This window comes from Coregonus clupeaformis, chromosome 16 (genome assembly GCF_020615455.1).
Source record: "Coregonus clupeaformis isolate EN_2021a chromosome 16, ASM2061545v1, whole genome shotgun sequence".
Lineage (NCBI taxonomy): Eukaryota > Metazoa > Chordata > Actinopteri > Salmoniformes > Salmonidae > Coregonus > Coregonus clupeaformis.
The window spans coordinates 24,773,704-24,798,137 of NC_059207.1; the positions used below are offsets into that span (position 1 = coordinate 24,773,704).

Sequence of the window (24,434 nt, forward strand, 5' to 3'; positions counted from 1 at the left end):
TCTGTATGCTGCCCTGCACAATCAATGAACCAATAGCATCGCCTAGGGCTATACGTTCTCTCCCAGATTGCTGGATATACATTTTGGAGCATAAGGTAACCAGTCCATCCAGTATGCATAAAAATCCACAATCAAAGGCGATTACTCGAATTTGTTTAATTTTGGAGAATAGGCTAGACCTATTATGTACCAAAGACATCTTAAATCAGTTTTGTTTTTTCTGTAATGGGTAATATGCGGTAGGCTATGTATTATATAACGGCACAATCATACTTTTTTGGGGGGAGGGGGCTTATGCTCATAAGCCTATGCATAGTGGCGTGTTGGAGGGAAGGATGTCTTCAACGTAATTTTCTAGCCATAAATTGGATTTCATGTTTTTTTAAGGACACTGTTTAAAAACACCTAAAATGGCTTATTACTGCTTCTTATCTTATCAGCCGGACCGGCTTGTAGTCCCAGTAAAAATGCAAATGAGCAGTGTTGCGCGGTCTTCTAAAAAGTATGTTTTACTCTCGTGGATTTCTAGCACTTTGATACTACTGATATGTAATTGACATTTGGTGGTGTTAGTTGGGGGGTGGCTTAGGCTCATAAGCGTATGCATAAGCTCTAATATGCGTATATGTGTTTTGAATTAATTATCACCTTAGAAAGCGCTGCCCATTTAATTATTTTAGGCTTTGAAACAACATCCACAACAACCATTTTTTACACTCAGTTTCAACCTGCTGTTGAACGTTCTTCAAACTGATCAGCACATTGAGGTGAGTTTTAAAAGCATGATACTGTTTTGATGATAAGTGTTTGATGTGATTTTCGATTGCATTTGCATTGATGTCAGAGTGGTTAGAGGGACAATAGAGCCCTGAGTACCAGGCCGTTAGAACCTGATGGTCGTTAGCAAGTTGGGTACTACCAAAGCATGTCCAGAGTGCATAAAAGGAGATTACCGTGACTCAACGGTCACGTGGAATTTTACTGCGGTCATGACTCATGACTGCCGGTGTGGCGGTAATACGGTCACCATAACAGCCCTAGTCACTCGCTTTGAGACCTTGAAGTAGTTGTTTCCTTTGCTCTGCAAGGGCCGCAGCTTTTGTCAAGCGATAGGTAACGATGCTTCGAGGGTGACTGTTGTTGATGTGTGCAGAGGGTCCCGTGTTCAATCCCAGGCTGGGGCGAGGAGAGTGACGGAATAAATACTGTTACATTAAGGTAGGTAAGACAAGCGCATATCATAGTCATTGCAAGTACAACTTTCCTCCAAGTATAGCTATTAGCACAATCAGTGATAGTAAGAAAGTAAAGTGCAAGTGTTAGTGCAAGGGGGTGCTAGGGGGTTAAACCAAGGGGCTCTTTGGAGAGATTTTGAAGATACATTTTTACAAGGTGGGCAGGGACTCTGCTGTCTGAATTTCAGGACGGAGCTTATTCCTCCATTGGGGTGCCAGGACAGAGAAGAGCTTTGACTGGGATTTGGGGAGTTGTCCCTCATAGGAGTTGAGGTGCCAGGAGACCTGATGTGGCGTGTTGGAGGGAAGGATGTCTTAAACGTACTTTTCTAGCCATAAATTGGATTTCTTCATGTTTTTGTATTTTTTAAGGACACCGTTTAAAAACACCTAAAATGGCTTATTACTGCTTCTTATCTTATCAGCCGGACCGGCTTGTAGTCCAAGTAAAAATGCTAATTAGTACTAAAATTACTCAAATACTACTTAGCAGTAAACATGCTAATTAGCAGCGTTGCGCGGTGTTCTAAAAAGGATGTTTTACTCTCGTGGATTTCTAGCACTTTGCTACTACTGATATGTAATTGACATTTGGTGTTAGTTGCCGGTGGAAATGTTACATGTAGCTCCCGAGTGGCGCACCGGTCTAAGGCACTGCATCGCAGTGCATGAGGCGTCACTACAGACCCCCTGGTTCGATTCCAGGCTGTATCACAACCGGCCGTGATTGGGAGTCCCATAGGGCGGCGCACAATTGGTACAGCGTCGTCCGGGTTTGGACGGTGTAGGCCATCATTGTAAATAAGAATTTGTTCTTAACTGACTTGCCTAGTTAAATAAAGGTTAAATAAAATAAAAAGCTCCTTTAAACTACGTCTTAAACCTCCCATTAGAATTTCTGCTGTTTTACACATCAACCCCCTCCCCACTTTGGATGGATGTAAACAACATTAAATAGATTTACTGTAGGTGATGATTAAGGGATACATACTGTAGGAAGTTGGTCCATTCTTTCTGGCTGTCGATGAGCAGCTGTTCTCTGAGCTGGGACAGACTCCTACATCTCTCTATCAGGTACGGAGACTGGTACCTACTCACTGCCTTAGTACTTGGAGGAAGAGAGTAGGGGAAGGAGGGAGGGGGAGAGAGAGCGATTCATCCTCAGTCATAGATCATGGCCTTTGATTTCATTTACCGGCTCAACAAATACCACAATTTCCTGCCAGGCCCTCTATCCTACAAGACGGTGGTTAGAGAAATGAGACTGAGGGGAGAGGGAGACATGACAGGAAGAAACAACACTGATTAGAACAGATAAATAAAATGTGACAAAATGTGTAACACTCCCGTCTCTGTCCTCTCTCTCTCTGTTCTCACCTGCTGATCTTAACCCAGTCGGACGGAACCACAGATGCCATAGAGTTCTTCACCTCTATCAAGAACTGGGATGGGGGAGGCGAAGAGGGAAGCAGGAAGAGAGAGATATTTAGGGGGCGAGAGTGAGGGATGGAGAGAGGTTAGGAGGTAGAACAGGAGGGGAGATAAATAACTTCCCGCAGACAGAGACGATGTCACTTTGATTCAAACACACAAACAAGCCTTAAAGATGTAAAGTCTGTGGTTCTGGTACCAGTTACGACAGACATTGTCGCTTATAAATCGATATGTGGACACCATAGATTGAAATGGCATGCATTGAGAGGTAGCCCTGATTCTCACGGACAGGAGTATGTCTCTTCTGCCTGTGTAACACAGGATATGAAATCTGACACCATTTGAAGCTGGAATGTCCCTTCTACCATTTCATTAGCTCCGCCGACTGTCCATCAAATCCTGGCTGAACCCTATTTTCATATTTGTATCATATTTGTACTGTGTACTTGAGCTTGTGTCTTCAAAAGTGACTACGCCCCTCAGCAATTTATAACTATTTTTATCAGTAAGGTGAGATTATAAACTTTCTTGGAGTATGCAGCATTACTAGTTATTGTTTATGGGCTTCCCAAACTCGGTCCTGGGGCCCAACCTGGGTGCATGTTTTGATTTTTGCCCTAGCACTATACAGCCGATTCAAATAAACAACTCATCATCAAGCTTTGATTATTTGAATCAGCTGTATAGTGCTAGGGCAAAAAACTAAACATGCATCCAGGGGGGGCCCCAGGACCGAGTTTGGGAAGCCCTGGTTTATGGCACTCTCATGCTTAATAATTACTTTTGTGGATTACATTTACTTACATTTAAGCAGTTAATAAGTCAGACATACACACCTAAGTCAGATCCCCACTGTGATCTAGCCACCTACACAAAATGAGGCCATCAGTGTCCGCCTAACACAAACACTCCCCTATCCACCCGCGGGTTGTCTCACAAACACACATGCCTAAATTTGATCACCACTGTGACACAAAGGACCTCTTTGTACACTTTCCGTAAAAATACCATAGGCTACATATATTAATCAAATGCAAACTTGCGTCCTTGCTACGTCTCGACACTCGCCCGACAGTTGCCCCACTTGAAGCAGGGCAGTGTAAACAGAACTGTCTTGTTGAGTCAACAATCCTACAGAATAAATGGTAATAGCAGTGCAATGTTTTTTAAAACAGTTGAAATGTATAGACATTTTCTTAATATTTGAGACTTGTTTTATTGATTTATTACCTAAAATTGCAGTAAGTGCCTGTTACATTCTGAAATTGTCGCAGTAGCCGACGGCTGCACTGAGCCTCGTAAAACTATGGAAGCCCATCCCCACCACCACAAACATGTAAAATGTAGATCATACAAATTGGATATGTTTTTTAATTTGTAACATTGTGTGATTTCAGGTCCCAGAGTGGTGGTGGGGAAATTGTTTTCCTGGGGCCCAGAGTTTTTCCCTGATCTCGTAGTATACTAACCTAACCAACTCTGAACCTAGCTGTAGCGCATGACACAGTAGTAATTGTGTAGGCCTTTGCAGCTGTAATTAAAACAATTCTCATCCAGTAGGTCATCACTATTGTGGTGATTGATTAATTCCAGTCAATAATTTTGGATTCAAAAGGCCTAGGTAGCCTGGCCATCCAAAGTGTGAATATAAACCAAATTTGATCACATTCACATTTTCTCAGAACACAAATAAAAGTGGCCTATTTTATAAACACATAAAAACATTATGTTACGTTTCCCCTGTCCCAGATGGGATCAGAGCGGATGGGCTTCTCTAGGCTACCTGCAGTTGTGGTTGTTATCAGTAGGCTACAGTTGATCAGACTGAAGCACAGACAAGCCTGGTTTGTTGTAATGTAGGCCTACTGTACTTTTATATTCGTATGAGAGGGTTACTCGTTCATTTTTTATAGGCTAACGCTACTTGATGAAGATATGCTGTTAAAGCAACTTTCGTCTACAACAGACCAACATAGCTACTGTAGTAGCTCAAAGTTGTGTGCCGGAAAACCTTGGTTGAGCATGGGTGGAGTAGGCATTGTGGTGCTAACGTGAATTTCCTTTCTTTTTCGGATTCAGACCAATGCCTGTTTCTCGCTTAAAACATAGTTTTTAGTTTTTAATTGTATAATTCTCAATTTGAGCTGCGGACCAAGTATGTCACGTTGCCAGCCACAACGACAGGCAAGGCTGTAATGTGAATTGAAAAGTAGAATTATCTTTCGCCCCCCCGCTCCTCAGACTCTCCTACATATCTCGTAGTGGGAATAGGGCTAAAATGATATCAGTCTCCGCCTAACACAAACACAGACCTACACTCCCCTGTCCACCTGCAGCTTCTGTCACACACAACACGCTCCCTCTCTCTGTTACCTCTTGTCCACTGACGCTGACGTAGTCCAGTGTGGGGGTCCTGAGTGTGTATCGGACCTCTCTCCGGTGGTCTTGAATCTCAGTCAGAACCGATTGGATCTCCGCTCTCCTCCCCTGGAGCACTGGGAAGCCCGATAGGTCACAGAACAGCTCCCGCTTATCCCCTGACCTAAACACACACACATTTTTTACTTTCACCTGTATGCAGATGACACTGTGGTGTATGCCATTGCCCCCACAGCTGACCAAGCTCTGCCAGAGCTTTAAGCTGCCTTTATTTCACTGCAGAAAGTCTTTGTTGAACTGAAATTGGTACTTAATGCAGGTAAAACCAAGTATATGTTATTTTCCAATTTACGTAAAAATGTATCTGATGATTTATGCATAAGTACTTTGAATGGTGCCCTCATTGATAGTGTCCCCACTTATTAATATCTGGGCATCTGGATTGATGAAAAGTTATCTTCCAAAAAGAAGGTTGATGAATTAGTTAAATTAAGAATTAAAATAGGCCTCTTCTATAGGAACAGGTCCTGTCTTTCCTTAAATAGCAAAACACTAATAATCAGTCAACATTCATTCCGGTTATTGACTATGGCAATATCGTCTGTATGAATGCAGCTGCCACTGTATTGAAGCCATTGGACATAGTTTATTATAGCGCATTGTGCTTTATTACGGGTGATATGTTCAGTACAAATCAATTGCATTTTGTATCAGAAAGTAGGTTGGCCCTCTTTGAAGTCTCGTAGATCGACGCATTGTGCACTTTTTGTCTATAAAGCCCTCTTTTGCATAAACTTCCGCCATACCTTACCTCATTGTTAACCTTCAGATGTAAAAGTTACCAGACACGGACTCAGGGATGGCTAACCCTAGAGATCCCGTCAATCTCCACCGAGTTAGGTACATTTGTTCTTAGTTATTTTTGCACACTCACGTGGAATGATTTCCAAAAGTTGGTGGAATTGGTGCCTCTAGGGGAATTCAGGCGGATGATAGAGGGCCTTTTTACTGAAGAATGTGTTTGTTTCATATTATTATGTTTTGATTTTCGTGTTTGCTTTTCATGTATTGTGCAATTGATGTGTGTATAGATATGTATAGTGTAATTGTTGTTGATTGATGTGTTCATGTTTGGTTAAATAAAAATGAAATAAAAAACAGACACACACACAGAGACACGGAACATAGGAAGGTGTTTGAAAGTATTCACCCCCCTTGGCATTTTTCCTATTTTGTTGCCTTACAACCTGAATTAAAATGGATTTTGGGGGGGGTTTGTATCATTTGATTTACACAACATGCCTACCACTTTGAAGATGCAAAATAGGAAAAATGCCAAGGGGGGTGAATACTTTCAAACACCTTCCTATGTTCCGTGTCTCTGTGTGTGTGTGTCTGTCTGTTTTTTATTATTTTATTATTTTATTTCAAATAATTTTTTATTGTGAAACAAACAAGAAATAACACAAAAAAAACAGAAAACTTGAGCGTGCATAATTATCCCAGTCCCTGCCAATGAAAAACATCCCCACAGCATGATGTTGCCACTCATCGGGGTGATGAGATGTGTTGGGTTTGCGCCACACATAGCGTTTTTCTTAATTATTTCTTAAAACTGCATTGTTGGTTAAGGGCTTGTAAGTACGCATTTCACTATAAGGTTGTAATCGGCACATGTGACAAATAATTTTACTTTATTTTATTTAAAATAAGCAAAGAGAAACGACTGTCCATCATTACTTTAAGACATGAAGGTCAGTCAATACAGAACATTTCAAGAACTTTGAAAGTTTCTTAAAGTGCAGTCGCAAAAACCATTAAGAGCTATGATGAAACTGGCTCTCATGAGGACCACCACAGGATTGGAAGACCCATAGTTACAGTGCCTTGCAAAAATATTTACCCTTGGCGTTTTTCCTATTTTGTTGCATTAAAAACTGTCATTTAAATTGATTTTTATTTGGATTTCATGTAATGGACATACACAAAATAGTCCAAATTGGTGACGTGAAATAAAAAATTAAAATTGTTTAAAAAAAAATCTGAAAAATAAATAACGGAAAAGTGGTGCGTGCATATGTATTCACCCCCTTTGCTATGAAGCCACTAAATAAGACCTGGTGCAACCAATTACCTTCAGAAGTCACATAACTAGTTAAATTAACTCCAACTGTGTGCAATCTAAGTGTCACAAGATCTGTCACATGATTTCAGTATATATACAGTGGGGGAAAAAAGTATTTAGTCAGCCACCAATTGTGCAAGTTCTCCCACTTAAAAAGATGAGGGAGGCCTGTAATTTTCATCATAGGTACACGTCAACTATGACAGACAAAATGAGAAAAAAAATCCAGAAAATCACATTGTAGGATTTTTAATGAATTTATTTGCAAATTATGGTGGAAAATAAGTATTTGGTCAATAACAAAAGTTTCTCAATACTTTGTTATATACCCTTTGTTGGCAATGACACAGGTCAAACGTTTTCTGTAAGTCTTCACAAGGTTTTCACACACTGTTGCTGGTATTTTGGCCCATTCCTCCATGCAGATCTCCTCTAGAGCAGTGATGTTTTGGGGCTGTCGCTGGGCAACACAGACTTTCAACTCCCTCCAAAGATTTTCTATGGGGATGAGTTCTGGACTGGCTAGGCCACTCCAGGACCTTGAAATGCTTCTTATGAAGCCACTCCTTCATTGCCCGGGTGGTGTGTTTGGGATCATTGTCATGCTGAAAGACCCAGCCACGTTTCATCTTCAATGCCCTTGCTGATGGAAGGAGGTTTTCACTCAAAATCTCACGATACATGGCCCCATTCATTCTTTCCTTTACACGGATCAGTCGTCCTGGTCCCTTTGCAGAAAAACAGCCCCAAAGCATGATGTTTCCACCCCCATGCTTCACAGTAGGTATGGTGTTCTTTGGATGCAACTCAGCATTCTTTGTCCTCCAAACACGACGAGTTGAGTTTTTACCAAAAAGTTATATTTTGGTTTCATCTGACCATAGGACATTCTCCCAATCCTCTTCTGGATCATCAAAATGCACTCTAGCAAACTTCAGACGGGCCTGGACATGTATTGGCTTAAGCAGGGGGACACGTCTGGCACTGCAGGATTTGAGTCCCTGGCGAAGTAGTGTGTTACTGATGGTAGGCTTTGTTACCAGCTCTCTGCAGGTCATTCACTAGGTCCTCCCGTGTGGTTCTGGGATTTTTGCTCACCGTTCTTGTGATCATTTTGACCCCACGGGGTGAGATCTTGCGTGGAGCCCCAGATCGAGGGAGATTATCAGTGGTCTTCTATTTCTTCCATTTCCTAATAATTGCTCCCACAGTTGATTTCTTCAAACCAAGCTGCTTACCTATTGCAGATTCAGTCTTCCCAGCCTGGTGCAGGTCTACAATTTTGTTTCTGGTGTCCTTTGACAGCTCTTTGATCTTGGCCATAGTGGAGTTTGGAGTGTGACTGTTTGAGGTGGTGGACAGGTGTCTTTTATACTGATAACAAGTTCAAACAGGTGCCATTAATACAGGTAACGAGTGGAGGACAGAGGAGCCTCTTAAAGAAGAAGTTACAGGTCGGTGAGAGACAGAAATCTTGCTTGTTTGTAGGTGACCAAATACTTATTTTCCACCATAATTTGCAAATAAATTCATAAAAAATCCTACAATGTGATTTTCTGGAAAAAAAATCCTCAATTTGTCTGTCATAGTTGACGTGTACCTATGATGAAAATTACAGGCCTCTCTCATCTTTTTAAGTGGGAGAACATGCACAATTGGTGGCTGACTAAATACTTTTTTTCCCCCACACCTGTTCTGAAAAGCCTCAGAGTCTGCAACACCACTAATTAAGGGGCACCACCAAGCAAGCGGCACCATGAAGACCAAGGAGCTCTCCAAACAGGTCAGGGACAAAGTTGTGGAGAAGTACAGATCAGGGTTGGGTTATAAAAAAATATCAGAAACTTTAAACATCCGACGGAGCGCCATTAAATCCATTCTTTAAAAAATTGAAAGAATATAGCACCACAACAAACCTGCCAAGAGAGGGCCGCCCACCAAAACTAACGGACCAGGCAAGGACAGTATTAATCAGAGAGGCAACAAAGAGACCAAAGATAACCCTGAAGGAGCTGCAAAGCTCAACAGTGGAGATTGGAGTATCTGTCCATAGGACTACTTTAAGCCGTACACTCCACAGAGCTGGGCTTTACGGAAGAGTGGCCAGAAAAAAGACATTGCTTAAAGAAAAAAATAAGCAAACACGTGTGGTGTTCTCCAAAAGGCATGTGGGAGACTCCCCAAACATATGGAAGACGGTACTCTGGTCAGATGAGACTAAAATTGAGCTTTTTGGCCATCAAGGAAAACGCTATGTCTGGCGCAAACCCAACACCTCTCATCACCCCGAGAACACCATCCCCACAGTGAAGCATGGTGGTGGCAGCATCATGCTGTGGGGATGTTTTTCCATCGGCAAGGACTGGGAAACTGGTCAGAATTGAAGGAAAATACATGGCGCTAAATACAGGGAAATTCTTGTGGGAAATCTGTTTCAGGCTTCCAGAGATTTGAGACTGGGACGGAAGTTCACCTACTACATTTTACATTACATTTTAGTAATTTAGCAGATGCTCTTATACAGAGCGACTTACAGTTAGTGAGTGCATACATTTTTTTTTTCATACTGGCCCCCCGTGGGAATCGAACCCACAACCCTGGCGTTGCAAACACCAGATTCTCCAAAATTGAAATGCTCCAGGCATTTATATATAAACCCCAGTCGTACTTTATCAAATGCCTTTTCGAAGTCTGCTATGAATAGCAGGCCTGGTTTCTCATATTTTCCATAATGTTCTATTGTTTCCCTTATATTATCTCCAATGTATCTTCCATGTAAAAAACCTGTCTGATTAGAATTAATAATATCCGACAATACCTTTTTAATTCTATGTGCTATACATTTTGCTATGATTTTTTGCATCACAACACTGGTGTAAGGGGCCTCCAATTTTTTAAATGGACTGGATCTTTATATTTTCCACTTGTATCCTGTTTCAGTAATAATGAGATCAGACCTTCTTGAGTGTCAGATAATCTACCATTTACATAGGAGTGGTTAAAACATGCTAATAACATTCCTCTTAGTATATCAAAAAAGGTTTGGTATACCTCGACTGGTATGCCATCCAACCCTGGAGTTTTCCCAGACTTAAAGTCTTTAATTGCATCCAGAAGTTCCTCCTCTGTAATTTCACCTTCATATTAGTCTTTCTGTATGGCTGTTAATTTTACATTATCAATAGAAAAACAATCTCTACAATTAGCTTCAGTTCAAGGAGATGGAGGCGACTGTAACAAAAACATATGCTTAAAGTACCTTGTTTCCTCCTTCAAAATATAATTTGGTGAATCATGGGTTATTCCGTCAATTGTAACCAGTTTCATTAAATTATTTTTGGTAGCATTCCTATGTTGAAGATTAAAAAATAATTTGGTGCATTTTTCCCCATATTCCATCCAGTTTAATATATTACACTTGATCTTTCTTGAATAAGTTTCTCCATTTCTTTTTGTTTTTCCTCTAATTTATTCTGAGCCTATATGTTACAGTTTTTATTGCCATCTATCTGTTCTGTTAGACTTTCTATTTCCTTTTTTTAGTATAAACTCTTTTGACCTAAATTGCTTTTGTTTTCGAGATGAGTACTGAATTGCATGCCCTCTAAAGGCACATTTAAAGGTGTCCCATTCAATAAGGGGATTTGCTGTACCTATGTTATGTCGGAAAAAGTCAGTTATAAATTCCTTTGTCCTAGTTAAAAATAAATTAATATCCAATAGGCTTTGATTACATTTCCAATATCCTTGCCAACGTGGAAATTCAGTAAGAGTGTTATTTTAGATTCTGAACTCAATTTCGAATCACACATTATGAATAGCTTTTTACCACCTGAGGAATATTGCCAAGGTGCTGATGTTTCTCTCTCAGGCTGATACAGAGAGACTCATCCATGCTTTTATTACAGGCTTGACTACTGTAATGCTCTCCTGTCTGGTCTACCCAAGAAAGCCATTGGTCAAAACATACAGAATGCTGTAGCACGTGTACTGACCAATACCAGACCGAGAGCACACACAACACCGGTTTTAAGGTCTCTGCACTGGATGCTTGTCAGTTTTAGAATTCATTTTAAGATTCTTCCATTGGTTTTTAAATCAATCCACGATTGTGCACCCCAATTAATGTAGGACATGCTTTTAAGTTATGTACCCAGTAGGTCCCTCAGGTCCTCTGGCACTGGCCTTTTAACTATCCTAAAGCCTAGGACCAAGAGGCATGGAGAGGCAGCCTTTCGTTACTATGCCCCCAGCCTCTGGAATAGCCTGCCTGAGTGGGGCCAAAACAGTGGACATTTTTAAAACACACCTTTTTAGCTTTTGCTTTCCTTAGTGTGCTTTTTAATCGTTCAGTTTCATTGTTATTATCTAGTTTTTTATCCTCTTATGTTTGTTGTCTAGTAAATATTTCCGTTTATATTTTCATTGTTTTTGTTAGTTTTTTCCTGTAAAGCACATTTTGTTGCATTTCATGTCTGAAATGTGCTCTATAAATAAAGATTGATTTGATTCTCCACTCAGAGAATTCACAAACGGACATTCTATTACATTTACATTTTAGTCATTTAGCAGACGCTCTTATCCAGAGCGACTTACAGGAGCAATTAGGGTTAAGTGCCTTGCTCAAGGGCACAGACAGATTTTTCACCTAGTCGGCTCTGGGATTAGAACCAGCGACCTTTCGGCTACTGGCACTACGCTCTTAACCACTAAGCTCGCCCAATTAGCAGTAAGGGCTTTGACTGATGTGTGGTTACTTTTCTTGGTGTAGCCTACTTTTCTCAGGTAAAATGCAAGATTAACTTTAAGCAATACATTAGGAAATGCAGCTGGCTACATTCTTTCTATGGTAAACATTAGAAATATGATGGCCATGTAGCGTTTTTGCAAAAAATACTTTAAATTTTAAACTCATTTACTTGTGTGGCTGCCAGCCAAATAGCGTCATTTTCTGCTGAATGTGTTGCACTAATGTATTTTATGTGAAGGAAAACTATAGTTGCACGCCCCTGATCACTCTACTAAAGCAAAAAAAACACTTGACTTTAAACCTGCTACCGCTTTCTTCCGTTGTGCTATTTACATACAAGCACATGACTGGTTCAAATGTTCTGGGGAACTACGGTAAGCTTGATAATAATGTTAAATAATGTGGGAGGTGAAATGATCAACGCGATCTGCTTTATCTCCTAACGTATTGCACAAGTTGACTTCAGGTATTTACTTAAAAAGTAGCTACAAATATTAAAATGTATTGAAAAACTTCAAATAAATAGTTTCAGCGGTATTGAAAAACCATCCCGTGGCTATTTCCAAATACCCCAGTATACAGTATACCGCCCAAGCCTAACACACACACACACAAATACTGTGGTGACTCACTTGGCTGCTTTCTCGTTGAGGACTTTGAGGAAGTTGTGAGCAGGAGCCAGCAGTTCAGGTGTGTCCAATAGGAGCCCTCGGAGCAGAGCGGAGCTGAGCTGTGATTGGATGGATAGGAGCAGAGCCTGTAGTTCCACCCCCAGCCGACAAAGACTGCTGCTGATGAGGTAGAACTCCTGGGTGGAACACTGGAACACACACGCGTCATTAGAATGCAATGTGTGCATTTGATATTAAAACTAAATTCATCTTTCCTATATTCCCCTGTGGTGAGGTAATATCATTAACATAACTAAGAATGTATAAATTAGATCAGGGACTAAAACAAGAGTGTGTGTGTGTGTGTGGGGGGGGTGTAAATTCCTCACTCTCATCTAGTACTGATACGACAGCTCTTAAGCCTAATTTACACCTTTCACTTCCGCGCTGTTAGGTCGGCTCGAATGAAATGATGCAATATTGAGTGTCCGCTACCCTCCACACATGTCAGCAGGACACTTTTCCTAGGAGGTGTGCAGACGCAGAACCCTGTGCGGACGGGAGCAGATGTTCGATTGAAGCGGAAGGTGTAAAGTAGGACTTCGGACACACACATTAATATGTAAAGTAAGTATATAACCCTCCCTTTGAAAACGGCCTATGTGACATCAATATAAGTCAGAAACATTTATTCTAGTGTCGAAATTGACTATAAAAGTGTAATAGGATAATTTTGGTAATAAAGTTAGTCTAATCTAAAATGGAGTTTGGAACCTCAGTGCAACACAACAAGTAAATGAAGGTTGGGTTTGGATTACAATTACAGCACATTCGGAAAGTATTCAGACCCCTTGACTTTTTCCACGTTATGTTACAGCCTTATTCTAAAATGGATTCAATTGTTTTTTCTCCTCTTCAATCTACACTAAATACCCCATAATGACAAAGCAAAAAACTGGTATTTAGAAATTTCTGCAAAAATTATAATAATCTGAAATATCACATTTACATAAGTATATGGGTATAAAGGGTATATAACAAAGTATTGAGAAACTTTTGTTATTGACCAAATACTTATTTTCCACCATAATTTGCAAGTAAATTCATTAAAAATCCTACAATGTGATTTTCTGGAGAAAATAATCTGAAAATTACAGGCCTCTCTCGTCTTTTTAAGTGGGAGAACTTGCACAATTGGTGGCTGACTATAATAATAATAATATAATATGCCATTTAGCAGACGCTTTTATCCAAAGCGACTTACAGTCATGTGCGCATACATTTTTACGTATGGGTGGTCCCGGGGATCGAACCCACTACCCTGGCGTTACAAGCGCCATCTTAGATGCATAATGTCCAGGGCATACCTAGTCTGGTGGAACCAGCCTGATAACGGTGTTCACCATTCTATTTCACTTCACATTTGATGATATCTGAAGCGAAATAGAAAGGTGAATGCAGCAATCAGGTTGGTTCCACCAGGCTAATGCTAACCACCATTGATAACATATTTTTGTGTGTGTGTGTGTGTGTGTGTGTGTCCAACCAGTATCTTTGATGAGGGGCCAGGCGCTGAGCTACACTGCTATGCCCATCAATGGGGCTATGACAAAGACCTCACCTCCAGCACACCTCTAGCCTGCTCACCAATGGTCGTCGATGGGGAGAACAGAATTAGGAGGTTAAGTCTGACCTGTTCAAACTTCAACATAGTACCCGTTTGTATATCAGATATCAAATCAAGTCAAATCAAATTTTATTGGTCACATGCGCCGAATACAACAGGTGCAGACATTACAGTGAAATGCTTACTTACAGCCCTTAACCAACAGTGCATTTATTTTAAACAAAAAAAGTAAAAATAAACCAACAACAAAAAAAAGTGTTGAGGAAAAAAAAAGAGCAGAAGAAAAATAAAGTGACAGTAGGGAGGCTATACAGTGGGGGAAAAAAGTATTTAGTCAGCCACCAATTGTGCAAGTTCTCCCACTTAAAAAGATGAGAGAGGCCTGTAATTTTCATCATAGGTACACGTCAACTATGACAGATAAGATGAGAAAAAATAATCCAGAAAATCACATTGTAGGATTTTTAATGAATTTATTTGCAAATTATGGTGGAAAATAAGTATTTGGTCAATAACAAAAGTTTCTCAATACTTTGTTATATACCCTTTGTTGGCAATGACACAGGTCAAACGTTTTCTGTAAGTCTTCACAAGGTTTTCACACACTGTTGCTGGTATTTTGGCCCATTCCTCCATGCAGATCTCCTCTAGAGCAGTGATGTTTTGGGGCTGTCGCTGGGCAACACGTACTTTCAACTCCCTCCAAAGATTTTCTATGGGGTTGAGATCTGGAGACTGGCTAGGCCACTCCAGGACCTTGAAATGCTTCTTACGAAGCCACTCCTTCGTTGCCCGGGCGGTGTGTTTGGGATCATTGTCATGCTGAAAGACCCAGCCACGTTTCATCTTCAATGCCCTTGCTGATGGAAGGAGGTTTTCACTCAAAATCTCACGATACATGGCCCCATTTATTCTTTCCTTTACACGGATCAGTCGTCCTGGTCCCTTTGCAGAAAAACAGACCCAAAGCATGATGTTTCCACCCCCATGCTTCACAGTAGGTATGGTGTTCTTTGGATGCAACTCAGCATTCTTTGTCCTCCAAACACGACGAGTTGAGTTTTTACCCAAAAGTTCTATTTTGGTTTCATCTGACCATATGACATTCTCCCAATCCTCTTCTGGATCATCCAAATGCACTCTAGCAAACTTCAGACGGGCCTGGACATGTACTGGCTTAAGCAGGGGGACATGTCTGGCACTGCAGGATTTGAGTCCCTGGCGGCGTAGTGTGTTACTGATGGTAGGCTTTGTTACTTTGGTCCCAGCTCTCTGCAGGTCATTCACGAGGTCCCCCCTGTGTGGTTCTGGGATTTTTGCTCACCGTTCTTGTGATCATTTTGACCCCCACGGGGTGAGATCTTGCGTGTAGCCCCAGATCGAGGGAGATTATCAGTGGTCTTGTATGTCTTCCATTTCCTAATAATTGCTCCCACAGTTGATTTCTTCAAACCAAGCTGCTTACCTATTGCAGATTCAGTCTTCCCAGCCTGGTGCAGGTCTACAATTTTGTTTCTGGTGTCCTTTGACAGCTCTTTGGTCTTGGCCACAGTGGAGTTTGGAGTGTGACTGTTTGAGGTTGTGGACAGGTGTCTTTTATACTGATAACAAGTTCAAACAGGTGCCATTAATACAGGTAACTAGTGGAGGACAGAGGAGCCTCTTAAAGAAGAAGTTACAGGTCTGTGAGAGCCAGAAATCTTGCTTGTTTGTAGGTGACCAAATACTTATTTTCCACCATAATTTGCAAATAAATTCATAAAAAATCCTACAATGTGATTTTCTGGAAAAAAAATGCTCAATTTGTCTGTCATAGTTGACGTGTACCTATGATGAAAATTACAGGCCTCTCTCATCTTTTTAAGTGGGAGAACTTGCACAATTGGTGGCTGACTAAATACTTTTTTTCCCCACTGTATATACAGGGGGGTACCGTTGCAGAGTCAATGTGCGGGGGCACCGGCTAGTTGAGGTAGTTGAGGTAATATGTACATGTGGGTAGAGTTAAAGTGACTATGCATAAATACTTAACAGAGTAGCAGCAGCGTAAAAAGGATGGGGTGGGGGGGCAGTGCAAATAGTCCGGGTAGCCATGATTAGCTGTTCAGGAGTCTTATGGCTTGGGGGTAGAAGCTGTTGAGAAGTCTTTTGGACCTAGACTTGGCACTCCGGTACCGCTTGCCGTGCGGTAGCAGAGAGAACAGTCTATGACTAGGGTGGCTGGAGTCTTTGACAATTTTGAGGGCCTTCCTCTGACACCGCCTGGTATAGAGGTCCTGGATGGCAGGAAGCTTTGCCCCAGTGATGTACTGGGCCGTACGCACTACCCTCTGTAGTGCCTTGCGGTCGGAGGCCAAGCAGTTGCCATACCAGGCGGTGATGCAACCAGTCAGGATGCTCTCGATGGTGCAGCTGTAGAATTTTTTGAGGATCTGAGGACCCATGCCAAATCTTTTAGTCTCCTGAGGGGGAATAGGCTTTGTCGTGCCCTCTTCACAACTGTCTTGGTGTGTTTGGACCATGATAGTTCGTTGGTGATGTGGACACCAAGGAACTTGAAGCTCTCAACCTGTTCCACTACAGCCCCGTCGATGAGAATGGGGGCGTGCTCAGTCCTCTTTTTTTCCTGTAGTCCACAATCATCTCCTTTGTCTTGGTCACGTTGAGGGAGAGGTTGTTGTCCTGGCACCACACGGCCAGATCTCTGACCTCCTCCCTATAGGCTGTCTCATCGTTGTCGGTGATCAGGCCTACCACTGTTGTGTCGTCGGCAAACTTAATGATGGTGTTGGAGTCGTGCCTGGCCATGCAGTCATGGGTGAACAGAGAGTACAGGAGGGGACTGAACACGCACCCCTGAGGGGCCCCCGTGTTGAGGATCAGTGTGGCAGATGTGTTGTTACCTACCCTTACCACCTGGGGGCGGCCCGTCAGGAAGTCCAGGATCCAGTTGCAGAGGGAGGTGTTTAGTCCCAGGATCCTTAGCTTAGTGATGAGCTTAGAGTGCACTATGGTGTTGAATGATGAGCTGTAGTCAATGAATAACATTCTCACGTAGGTGTTCCTCTTGTCCAGGTGGGAAAGGGCAGTGTGGAGTGCAATAGAGATTGCATCATCTGTGGATCTGTTGGGGCGGTATGCAAATTGGAGTGGGTCTAGGGTTTCTGGGATAATGCTGTTGATGTGAGCCATGACCAGCCTTTCAAAGCACTTCATGGCTACAGACGTCAGTGCTACGGGTCGGTAGTCATTTAGGCAGGTTCTCTTAGAGTCCTTGGGCACGGGGACTATGGTGGTCTGCTTGAAACATGTTGGTATTACAGACTCAGTCAGGGACATGTTGAAAATGTCAGTAAAGACACTTGCCAGTTGGTCAGCACATGCTCGGAGTACACGTCCTGGTAATCCGTCTGGCCCTGCGGCCTTGTGAATGTTGACCTGCTTAAAAGTCTTACTCACATCGGCTACGGAGAGCGTGATCACAGTCATCCGGAACAGCTGGTGCTCTCATGCATGCTTCAGTGTTGCTTGCCTCAGGCGAGCATAGAAGTGGTTTAGCTCGTCTGGTAGGCTTGTGTCACTGGGCAGCTCGCGGCTGTGCTTCCCTTTGTAGTCTGTAATAGTTTTCAAGCCCTGCCACATCCGACGAGCGTCAGAGCCAGTGTAGTACGATTCAATCTTAGACCTGTATTGACTCTTTGCCTGTTTGATGGTTCGTCGGAGGTCATAGCGGGATTTCTTATAAGCGTCCGGGTTAGAGTCCCGTTCCTTGAAAGCGGCAGCTCTACCCTTTAGCTCAGTGCGGATGTTTCCTGTAATCCATGGCTTCTGGTTGGGGTATGTACGTACGGTCACTGTGGGGACGACATCATCGATGCACTTATTGATGAAGCCAGTGACTGATGTGGTGTCCTCCTCAATGCTGTCTGAAGAATCCCGGAACATGTTCCAGTCTGTGCTAGCAAAAGAGTCCTGTAGCTTAGCATCTGCGTCATCTGACCACTTTTTTATTAACCGAGTCACTGGTGCTTCCTGCTTTAGTTTTTGCTTATAAGCAGGAATCAGGAGGATAGAGTTATGGTCAGATTTGCCAAATGGAGGGCGAGGGAGAGCTTTGTATGCGTCTCTGTGTGTGGAGTAAAGGTGGTCTAGAGTTTTTTTCCCTCTGGTTGCACATTTAACATGCTGGTAGAAATTAGGTAGAACAAATTTAAGTTTCCCTGCATTAAAGTCTCCGGCCACTAGGAGCGCTGCATCTGGATGAGCGTTTTCCTGTTGATTAATGGCCTTGTACAACTCATTCAGTGCAATCTTAATGCCAGCATTGGTTTGTGGTGGTAAATAGACAGCTATGAAAAATATAGATGAAAACTCTCTTGGTAAATAGTGTGGTCTACAGCTTATCATAAGATACTCTACCTCAGGCGAGCAAAACCTCGAGACTTCCTTAGTATTTGGTTTTGTGCACCAGCTGTTGTTTACAAATATACACAGACCGCCACCCCTTGTCTTACCGGAGTCAGCCGTTCTGTCCTGCCGATGTAGCGTATAGCCTGCTAGCTGAATGTTATCATTGTCGCTCGTTCAGCCACGACTCGGTGAAACATAATATATTACAGTTTTTAATGTCCCGTTGGTAGGATAACCGTAATCTTAAGTCGTCCACTTTATTTTCAAAAGATTGAACGTTGGCTAATAGGATTGATGGAAGAGGCAGTTTACTCGCTCGCCGTCGGATCCTTACAAGGCACCCCGATCTGCGTCCACGATATCTCCGTCTCTTCTTCACGCGAATGACGGGGATTTGGGCCTTGTCGGGTGTCTGTATGATATCCTTTGCGGCCGCCTCGTTGAAGAAAAAATCTTCGTCCAATACGAGGTGAGTAATCGCTGTCCTGATATCCAGAAGCTCTTTTTGGTTATAAGAGACGATGGCAGAAACATTATGTACAAAATAAATTACAAATAACGCAGAAAAACACACATAATAGTACAATTGGTTAGAGGGCTGTAAAACGGCAGCCATCTTCTCCGGCGCTGTTCACCTATCCCTAACTGCCATTGGTAATAGAACAGTGACTGTGTGTATGTATTCACAGATGCATGAGATGCAGAGAGACCTGGCACTTAACACATCCACAATGAGATGATTACTAATAATACAGTCCAGCACAAAATGTCCAGTAATAGCAACACCCTTTTCATTCCATGTGTCACTGATGAAATCTGCCTCAACTCTGGCTACTTCTACAGATGGAGACTGGAGATGCTTTTGGTAGACGGCAGCCTCGGTCCTTTGATGGGGAGACCATAATTGGGTAGGTTTTATCTGACCTGTTCAAACTTCAACATAGTACCCGTTTGGATGTCAGATATTACCGGGGATATGATTTGGCCGGGGATCGAATTCCGAAACTTCCAATCTCAGGGCGGCCACACTAACCACAAGGCCACTGAGTTGGTCACACTAACCTGAGTTCAATCACACAGATGTTAAAAGCCAATCTACTACTTCATTAACACTCAAAGACCAGCAGCATCTACATCTATAAATCACCATTATCTGACATACAATGCCTTTAGAAAGTATTCACACCCCTTGACTTTTTCCACATTTTGTTGTGTTACAAAGTGGGATTAAAATGGATTTAATTGTATTTTTTTTGTCAACGATCTACACAAAATACTCTGTAATGTGGAAGTAAAATTATAATATTTGTAAAACATTTATGAAAAATAAAAACACTAATTATATCTTGATTAGATAAGCATTCAACCCCCTGAGTTAATACATGTTAGAATCACATTTGGCAGCAATTACAGCTGAGACTCTTTCTGGGTAAGTCTCTAAGTGCTTTCCACACCTGGATTCTGCAACATTTGCCATTCTTTCATAAAAAAATTATTCAGTATTACTTTAGATGCATGTTTTGGAATATTTTTATTCTGTACAGGCTTCCTTCTTGTCACTCTGTCAATTAGGTTAGTATTGTGGAGAAACTACAATGTTGTTTTCTCCTATCACAGCCATTCAACCCTTTAACTGTTTTAAAGTCACCATTGGCCTCATGGTGAAATCCTTGAGCTGTTTCCTTCCTCTCCGGCAACTGAGTTAGGAAGGACGCCTGTATCTTTGGTAGTGACTGGGTGTATTGATACACCATCCAAAGTCTACTTAATAACTTCAACATGCTCAAAGGGATATTCTATGTCTGCTTTTTGTGTTTTTACCCATCTACCAATAGGTGCCCTTCTTTGCAAAGCATTGGAAAACCTCTCCGGTCTTTGTGGTTGAATCTGTGTTTGAAATTCACTGCTTGACTGAGGGACCTTACAGATAATTGTATGTGTGGGGTACAGAGATGAGGTAGTCATTCAAAAATCATGTTAAAACACAATTATTGCACACATGCAACTTATTATGTGACTTGTGAAGCACGTTTTTGTTCCTGAACGTATTTAGGCTTGCCATAACAGAGGTTGAATACTTTTCTCATTCTTTACTAACTTGTAAAACATTTGAAAAATATAATTCCACTTTGACATTATGGGGTATTGTGTGTAGGCTAGTAACAAAAAGTATAAATGTAATCCATTTTAAATTCAGGCTGTAACAACAAAATGTGGAAAAAGTCAAGGGGTGTGAATACTTTCTGAAGGCAGTGTATGTTTTCAAAATGTCCTATCTTTTATCATTATAGATACTACAGTTTTATTGATTCAGTGACCTGTATGTCAGTGGTGTATTACTGTTATTGGAGGGAAGTGGCGTTATAGATAATATTGACTTTTATAATGGCTCCTGTAAGTCGCTCTGGATAAGAGCGTCTGCTAAATGAATAAAAATCCAGGGTTAATGAGTGTCACAGTTTTAATGGTTCTCCGGAATTGGGTCGTGTGACGTGGTTTTTATGGTTGAGAGCCTGCTACCATAACCATTCCATTTCCTCTATCCATTATGCAAATAGAGAAGCAGTCCATTACACAACTCATCCATCTACAGACCGCAAAATATGACAATTAATGTGTGTAGGGAGGAGGGAATAGTTTACAGAAAACTTCTAACCAATCACTGTGAGGATGAAACTTTCAGCAGATTTTGATGCAAGTGTGCAAGCTGAGAAAATGACACTGTGGACAAGAGCAAGGTTCAACATCAAATAAGCACACACTGATGAAAACTCTCTGTCCTGACATTTGAATACAGCTTGAGGAAGAAAGGAGACAATGTCATACTGGGAGGGTGGGAGATATGATAGTGAGGCAGAGAGGAAGAGGTGAAGCGAGAGGATGTGCTCTGCCCAAAACCTGTCCACGTGAGATAATAGTGATGGCGCCGGAAGGGATGGCTGCCGTTTTATGGACTCTTAACCAACCGCGCTATTTTGTGTGTTTTTTCGCATTGTTGTAACTTATTTTGTACATAATGTTGCTGCTACCGTCTCTTATGACCGAAAAGAGCTTCTGGACATCAGAACAGCGATTACTCACCTTGAACTGGACAAACAATTTTTCTTTAATGAGTCGGACGAGAGGAATTTGCTCCAGACACCCGACAGGGCCCTCATCCCCGTCATTCGCAGTAGAAAGAAAATGAGATATCGCGGAAGGAGATCGGGGTGACTGGTAAGGAGCCGGCGACGAGTGGCTAATCTGCTTTTGCCATCGATACTATTTGCAAACCTACAATCACTTGATAATAAAATGGACGACCTACAGGCACGAATATCCTACCAACAGGACATTATAAACTGTAATATCTTATGTTTCACAGAGTCGTGGCTGAACGATGACATGAATAACATACAGCTGGTGGGTTATACACTGTATCGGCAGGATAGAACAGCAGCCTCTGGTAAGACAAGGGGTGGTGGTCTATGTATATTTGTAAACAACAGTTGGTGCACGATATGTAAGGAAGTCTCAAGGTTTTGCTCGCCTGAGGTAGAGTATCTCATGATAAATTGTAGACCACACTATCTACCAAGAGAGTTTTCAGCTATATTTTTCGTAGCTGTCTATTTACCACCACAAACCGATGCTGGCACTAAGACCGCACTCAATGAACAGTATACGGCCATAAGCAAACAGGAAAACGCTCATCCAGAGGCGGCGCTCCTAGTGGCCGAGGACTTTAATGCAGGGAAATTTAAATCAGTTTTACCTCATTTCTACCAGCATGTTAAATGTGCAACCAGAGGGAAAAAAACTCTAGACCACCTTTACTCTACACACAGAGACGTGTACAAAGCTCTGGCTCGCCCTCCATTTGAAAAATATGACCATCCTCATGATTCCTGCTTACAAACAGCAACTACAGCAGGAAGCACCATTGACACGGTCAATATAAAAAGTGGTCAGATGAAGCAGATGCTAAGCTACAGGACTGTTTTGCTAGTAGAGACTGGAATATGTTCCGGGATTCTTCCAATGGCATTGATGAGTACACCACATCAGTCACTGGCTTCATCAATAAGTGCATCGATGACGTCGTCCCCACAGTGACAGTACGTACAGTGAGGGAAAAAAAGTATTTGATCCCCTGCTGATTTTGTACGTTTGCCCACTGACAAAGAAATGATCAGTCTATAATTGTAATGGTAGGTTTAGTTGAACAGTGAGAGACAGAATAACAACAAAAAAATCCAGAAAAACGCATGTCAAAAATGTTATAAATTGATTTGCATTTTAATGAGGGAAATAAGTATTTGACACCCTCTCAATCAGAAAGATTTCTGGCTCCCAGGTGTCTTTTATACAGGTAACGAGCTGAGATTAGGAGCACACTCTTAAAGGGAGTGCTCCTAATCTCAGCTTGTTACCTGTATAAAAGACACCTGTCCACAGAAGCAATCAATCAATCAGATTCCAGACTCTCCACCATGGCCAAGACCCAAGAGCTCTCCAAGGATGTCAACATTCACAAGGCCGCAGGGCCAGACGGATTACCAGGACGTGTACTCTGAGCATGCGCTGACCAACTGGCAAGTGTCTTCACTGACATTTTCAACCTCTCCCTGTCTGAGTCTGTAATACCAACATGTTTCAAGCAGACCACCATAGTCCCTGTGCCCAAGAACACTAAGGTAACCTTCCTAAATTACTACCGACCCGTAGCACTCACGTCTGTAGCCATGAAGTGCTTTGAAAGGTTGGTCATGGCTCACATCAACACCATTATCCCAGAAACCCTAGACCCACTCCAATTTGCATATCGCCCCAACAGATCCACAGATGATGCAATCTTTATTGCACTCCGCACTGCCCTTTCACACCTGGACAAAAGGAACACCTATGTGAGAATGCTATTCATTGACTACAGCTCAGCGTTCAACACCAAAGTGCCCTCAAAGTTCATCACTAAGCTAAGGACCCTGGGACCAAACACCTCCCTCTGCAACTGGATCCTGTACTTCCTGACGGGCCGCCCCCAGGTGGTAAGGGTAGGTAACAACACATCTGCCACGCTGATTCTCAACACGGGGGCCCCTCAGGGGTGTGTGCTCAGTCCCCTCCTGTACTCCCTGTTCACTCATGACTGCATGGCCAGGTACGACTCCAACACCATCATTAAGTTTGCCGATGACACAACAGTGGTAGGCCTGATCACTGACAACTACGAGACAACCTATAGCGAGGAGGTCAGAGACCAGGACGTGTGGTGCCAGGACAACAACCTCTCAACGCGATCAAGACAAAGGAGATGATTGTGGACTACAGGAAAAAGAAGAGGACAGAGCACGCCCTCTTTCTCATCGACGGGGCTGTAGTGGAGCAGGTTGAGAGCTTCAAGTTCCTTGGTGTCCACATCACCAACAAACTAAAATGGTCCAAGCACACCAAGACAGTCGTGAAGAGGGCACGACAAAACCTATTCCCCCTAAAGAGACTGAAAATATTTGGCATGGGTCCTCAGATCCTCAAAAGGTTCTACAGCTGCACCATCGAGAGCATCTTGACTGGTTGCATCACTGCCTGGTATGGCAACTGCTCGGCCTCCGACCGCAAGGCACTACAGAGGGTAGTGCGTACGGCCCAGTACATCACTGGGGCCAAGCTTCCTGCCATCCAGGCGGTGTCAGAGGAAGGTCCTAAAAATTGTAAAAGACTCTAGCCACCCTAGTCATTGACTGTTCTCTCTGCTACCGCACGGCCAGCGGTACCACCCCTCTTTTACGCTGCTGCTACTCTGTTTATTATCTATGCATAGTCACTTTAATAACTCTACCTACATGTACATATTACCCCAATTACCTCGACTAACCAGTGCCCC

The 24,434-nt window shown here is 42.4% G+C and overlaps 1 protein-coding gene across 2 annotated transcripts in view; it reads right to left on the minus strand.

Moving 5' to 3' along the window:
- msh3 (mutS homolog 3 (E. coli)) overlaps positions 1–24,434 on the minus strand; it is a 105,550-nt gene that overhangs the window by 48,802 nt on the left and 32,314 nt on the right. For both annotated transcript variants that reach the window (XM_041900515.2, XM_041900514.2), the window contains exons 14-17: positions 12,556–12,743; positions 5,043–5,211; positions 2,613–2,677; positions 2,227–2,343 (exon numbers count right to left, since the gene is read on the minus strand). In XM_041900515.2, coding sequence (XP_041756449.2) covers positions 2,227–2,343; positions 2,613–2,677; positions 5,043–5,211; positions 12,556–12,743 — 539 coding nt within the window. The remainder of the gene's footprint in view (positions 1–2,226; positions 2,344–2,612; positions 2,678–5,042; positions 5,212–12,555; positions 12,744–24,434) is intronic.